The 5,928-nt window shown below is 45.7% G+C and overlaps 1 protein-coding gene across 1 annotated transcript in view; it reads left to right on the plus strand.

Annotated features, from left to right (window-relative positions):
- Positions 1–1,350, plus strand: part of LOC109538217 (facilitated trehalose transporter Tret1) — a 4,458-nt gene extending 3,108 nt beyond the window's left edge. The window contains exons 4-5 of the mRNA XM_048662823.1: positions 169–305; positions 362–1,350. Of these exons, the coding sequence (XP_048518780.1) occupies positions 169–305; positions 362–1,303 (1,079 nt within the window). The 3' untranslated portion in view covers positions 1,304–1,350. The remainder of the gene's footprint in view (positions 1–168; positions 306–361) is intronic.
- Positions 1,351–5,928: the final 4,578 nt, after the last annotated feature.

Raw genomic sequence — 5,928 nt, forward strand, 5'->3', positions numbered from 1 at the left:
AGCCACTGAAATTCTCCACAAGTTTGCCGGGAAACGTTTCGCAATCCCTCCATCATCAACGCGGCTAAATGGAAATTAACCGGGTCGCCCCTCAAAGACAAAACGCCCCATAACTCGCTTGCTAGTGGTCGGATGTGGAAAAATCCAAAACATTCGGGGCGGTTTCAGGGCTGTGCGGCAGCCCCGCCTCAGTTTACATGGCGGAGGTGGCCAGCGTGGAGCTGCGCAGCGTCTTCACCACGTGGGTGTCGCTCTTCTACGCCATCGGCATCTTCATCGTGTACCTGCTGGGGCTCATCTTCAAGGTAACGCGCTCGAAACAGGCCCGCAACACTCCCCAGCTTAAACCGTGCCGTTTCAGGACGACTGGGGCTCGATAGCGCTGATCGCGGCCGTCTTCCCGCTGATCGGCCTCCTCTTCCTGCAGCTGTTCATCCCGGAGTCGCCCCCCTGGCTGGTGACGAAGCAGCGCTTCGAAGAAGCCCGGACGAGCATGTGCCGACTGCACGGCACGCGCACCTACACTGAGGACGTGCAGCTCGAGATGGAAACGTTGCTGAACAACCGGCGCGTGAAGAAGGAGAAGACGCAGCAGAAAACGCTGCCGCAGCAGTTCGTCAAGAAGCTGAAGATGCTGACGCGCCCGAACTTCCTGCGGCCCTACCGGCTGGTGCTCGCCTACTTCTTCTTCCAGCAGTTCACCGGCATTTTCGCCATCATGTACTACGCCATCGACATAGTGAAGGGCGCCCAAGTGGCGCTGGACCCCCACGTTGCCATCGTTGCCATTGCGCTGGTGCGCCTGGCCGGCATGGTGCTGATCAGCTTTCTGAGCACGCGCCTCGGCCGGCGCACCCTCGGCCTCGCCTCGGGCGTCGGCATCGCTCTGAGCATGCTCGCCCTGGGCAGCTACATCGTGCTTCTGAAGCGCGGGCTCATGGCGCAGCCGCTGCCGCTCGTGCCGCTCGCGCTGCTGGTCTTCTACTTCTTCATCACCACCATCGGGTTCTACCCGCTGCCCTTCGCCCTCGCCTCGGAGGTCTACCCGAAGAACATCCGCGGAACGGCGGCCGGCATCAGCACAGCGTCCACCTTCGTGTTCAATTTCGTGGTGGTCAAGCTCTACCCCACCATGGTGGCCGCCCTGGGCGACTTTGGGGTGTTCTACTTCTATGGGGGCATGGGCGTGGTCGGCACGCTGTTCGTGCTGGTGTGCATGCCGGAGACCAAGGGGCGGACGCTGGAGGAGATCCAGGCCTACTTTGTGCCTCCGGGGGCCGAGCCCCCGGAGGCGAAGGCGTGAGGCGAAGGCTGTGATTTTCTGGGAGAAATAGAGGTTTTTTTGTGGTTCTTGGTGTTTTGGTGGTGAAAAAATCCCTCTAGCAAAAGAACTGTCCTCGAAACATCTGGAAAACATTCCTCCAGGGACTTTGAACAGTAAAGCAAAAAACTCCCTCTCTAATTCCAGTTTCGAATTTTTTTCTTTTTCCAAAAATCTAGCCCTCCAATGGCCCCCACTAATGCCCAAGTCAAAACTAAAATTCGATCTGGGATTTCGGGGAAAACAGCAAAAAACTCACTCCAGAACCGAATTTTAGGCATTTGCTCAAAAACTAGGCACATTTCGAAAAAAACTCACTCTTGCAAAACGGTAGCCCTCCAACTGCCCCAACCAATGCCTAAGTCAACAATAAAATTCCGCCCCAGATTTCGGGCAAAAAAGCAAAAAACTCACTCCAGAACCACAGTTTCGGCTTTTACTCAAAAACCAGCCACATTGCTCCAACTGCCTCAAAAAATGCCCACGTCTAAACTAAAATTCCATCAGGGATTTCGGGTAAAAAAGCAAAAACCTCATTCCAGGACCGCATTTTTGAGATTTGCTCAAAACCCAGCAACATTTCGAAAAAAACTCACTCTACCAAAACAGTAGCCCTCCAACTGCCCCAACCAATGCCCAAGTCAACAATAAAATTCCGCCCCAGATTTCGGGCAAAAAAGCAAAAAACTCACTCCACAACCACAGTTTCGGCTTTTACTCAAAAACCAGCAACATTTCGAAAAAAACTCACTCTACCAAAACAGTAGCCCTCCAACTGCCCCAACCAATGCCCATGTCAAAAATAAAATTCCGCCCCAGATTTCGGGCAAAAAAGCAAAAAACTCATTCCAGAACCGCAATTTTGACTTTTTCTCAAAAACCAGCCACATTTCGAAAAAAACTCACTCTACCAAAACAGTAGCCCTCCAACTGCCCCAACGAATGCTCAAGTGGGCATGAGCCGGGGCCCCGTTCCAAGCGACTGTGATTTTCTGGTGGAAATAGAGGTTTTTTTGATGGTCTTGGTGTTTTAATTAGAAAGTTGTGTTGGGGCGCATTCGCCATGCTGGCGGGATTGGCGTGAGTGAGCCGCTCCTGAGTTAGTGAGCAGTGCTTTGTTCGCCTGCTGCTGTTGATGAAGCTCCCGTCGAAGGCGCGAAGCCACCAGCTGGCTCCTGGTATGCTTGAGTAGTGAAAAATTAGGTTTTTCGGGGGGTTCTGGCTTGTATGGCGAATGCGCCCCAGTGCAGTGGGTGATTGGTCACACAACCCCCTATTTTGCGAATATCTGGGAAACTGGGCGTTTTTTCGCAGAAACAGACTCTTGCGAAAAAATGGGCGCTGGCCAGCTTTACTGGCAAAGTTTGAAGAAAATCCCCAAATTATTTGTGCATAGAAAAGGGGAAAAACTGCCTAAAAAAACGCAATTTTGCGAATTTCTTGGAAACTAAGGATTTTTTGATAAAAACAGACTAGCGAAAAAATGGCCGGTCGACAGCTTGAAACACTGGCAAAACTTGAAAACAATCCCTATATAAGTTCTGCATAAAACAAGCGAAAAACTGCGTAAAAATCGCAATTTTGCGAATTTCTTGAAAGCTAAGGATTTTTTATAAAAACAGACTCTGGCGAAAAAATGGCCGTTTGACAGTTCGTAGCACTGGCAAAACTTAAAAATAATCCCTTAATAATTTCTGCATGAAAAAAGCGAAAAACCGCCTGCAAAAGCGCAATTCTGCGAATATCTTGAAAACTGGGCATTTTATCAAAAAAACACACTCCTATGAAAAAATTGCGGCTCGACAGCTTCAATAATTCGCAAAATTTTAAAAAAATCCCTAAATAATTTATCCATAAAAAAAGCCAAAAACCGGCTAAAAATCGCAATTTTGTGAATTTCTTCAAAACTAAGGATTTTTTTATAAAAATAGACTCTTGCAAAAAAAGGGCCAATCGACAATCGCAATCACTAGCAAGATTTGAAAAAAATCCCTAAACAATTGGTGCGTCAAAAAGGTGAAAAACTGCCTGCAACAGCGCAATTTTGCAAATATCTTGAAAATTGGAAATTTCTCAAAAAAACAGACTTTTGAAAAACATAGCCGCTCGACGGGTTCAATGACTGGCAAAATTTGACAAAAATCCCTAAATAATTTCTACATAAAAAACGCGAAAAACCTGCCAAAAATCCGATTTTTGCGAATTTCTTGAAAACTAGGGATTTTTTGGTAAAACCACTTTTGCGGAAAAATGCTCGACAGCCTCAAATACTGTCAAAATTTGAAAAAAATCCCTAAATGATTAGTGTATAAAAAAAGCGAAAAACTGCCTGCAACAGCGCAATCTTGCAAATATCTTGAAAACTGGACATTTTTTCAAAAAAAACCACCCTTGCAAGAAAACAGCCGCTGAACAGCCCCAACCATTGACAAAGTCTGAAAAAAATCCATTTGTGCATAAAACAAGTGAAAAATTGCCAGATTTTTGCGAACATCCCGAAAACCAGGACTTTTCACAAAAAACGCACTTTTACAAAAACGCAGTCCAAATAGCTTGCAAACTTTGAAAAAAATGCCTCCACTAGTTTTGGAGAAAAATGGGAAAAAATGCGAAAAACCTCCCAAACGCTGCGTTCCCAAATTTCATCGTTGCCCCCCCAATAGTCGTAGCATCAGCTAGAAAACAAACGGAGAAATCGGGAACGCGGCTGGGCGCCTTAAGCAGACCAGCAATCAGCCTGATTTGGCTCTGAATTAATCATTCCGGTCGCAATCAGTCAATTGCTTAATTAAAGCCGCTCATCAACGTGCTTTTCTTCGCCTCGTCCATTGTTCTAGTGGGAACGTTCCAAGGAAAGCCTGCGACTGAAGCCAATTAATCAAAATACATAAAACTCTCACATGCACATCGCTTTATAAACCGCATAATGGACGGTCGCCCACTCCCATCCGAGACCGGTCAACGAGTAAAAGCTTATCAAGCTGGCAACAGTGTTTTTTTTAAAACGGGTTTTCAAGAAAGTCGTTTTTTGAAAAAAGTCGCCCTCCACCCGCGCCAGCTAGTGCCAAAGTGAGAAAACCCTCACTGGAAGAATTTCGGGCAAAAATGCCAAAAGACTCACCCCACAATCGCAATTTTGGCAACTTCTCGCAAATCAATTGAATTTTCGGGAAAATGGTCTCTTCGAGAAAATTAGTCCTCCACCAGCGCCAGCTAGTGCCAAAGTCGTGAAAAGATCGCCAGAGGAATTCTGGCCAAAAACAGCGAAAAACTCACTCCAGAACCTCAATTTTGCAAATTTCTCCAACAGGAGCCAGATTTTCAAAAAAAGTGTCGCTTTCAAAACTGTCCTCCTCGAAGTTCCCCAGCTAATGCCCAAGTTTGGAAGAAATGCCTCCTGAGATTTTGGGCAAAACAGCAAAAAACTCACTCCAGCACCCGAATTTTAAAACTTAAAAACGAACCCCATTTTCAAAAAATGCTCGCTTTGGAAAGTAGCCTTCCGAATGTCCCAACTGGCAGCAAAGTCACAAAGAATACATCAAAGATTTTTAGGAAAAAAGCAAAAAAACTCATTCCAGAACTCCAATTTCGGCATTATGAAAAAATCCCTCTGGAAAAAAATGTCCTCCAAGTTCCACAGCCATTCCCAAATCTGGAAAACATTCCTCCAGGGATTTTGAGTAATAAAGCAAAAAACTCCCTCCCAAATTCCAATTTCGATTTTTTCTAAAACTAGCTGATTTCCCTTAAAACCCCCTCTCAAAAAACTAGTCCTCCAAGTTCTCCAGCCAATGCCTAAGTCAGGAAAGAATACCTCTAGATTTTTTAGGTAAAAAATGCAAAAACCTCTCTCCAGACGACCAATTTTGATATTTTCTCTACCAACCAAAACCCATTCTTCCAAAAATCTAGCCCTCCAATTGCCTCCACCAATGCCCAACTCAAAACTAAAATTCGATCTGAGATGTCGGGGAAAAAAGAACAAAACTCACTCCAGAACCGAATTTTAGGCATTTGTTCAAAAACTAGGCACATTTAGAAAAAATTCACTCTTGCAAAACAGTAGCCCTCCAACTGGCCCAACCCATGCCCAAGTCAAAAATTAAATTTAACTTCTGATTTCGGGCAAAAAACTCACTCCAGAACCGCAATTTCGGATTTTTCTCAAAAACCAGCCACATTTCGAAAAAAACTCACTCTTCCAAAACAGTAGTCCTCCGACTGTTCCAACCAGTCCCCAAGTCATCAGTAAAATTCCACCACAGATTTCGGGCAGAAAAGCAAAAACCTCACTCCAGAACTGCATTTTCGGCTTTTTCTCAAAAACCGGCCACATTTCGAAAAAAACTCACTCTACCAAAACAGTAGCCCTCCAACTGCCTCAACGAATGCTCAAGTGGAAACTAAAATTCCATTACAGATTTCGGGCAAAAAAGCAAAAAACTCACTCCACAACCGCATTTTCGGCTTTTTCTCAAAAACCGGCCACATTTCCGAAAACAGCCACTCTTGGAAAAAAGCGGCATTTCGCATGTGCTCACCAGCGCCGAAATTTCGGCACTTCCCGGGCGTTTTTCGCCCCCGAAATGAATGAAAATAAAACA

Source organism: Dendroctonus ponderosae, unplaced genomic scaffold (genome assembly GCF_020466585.1).
Source record: "Dendroctonus ponderosae isolate FM_Combo_2020 unplaced genomic scaffold, Dpon_F_20191213v2 Dpon_F_20191213_12, whole genome shotgun sequence".
NCBI classification, from domain to species: Eukaryota; Metazoa; Arthropoda; class Insecta; order Coleoptera; family Curculionidae; genus Dendroctonus; species Dendroctonus ponderosae.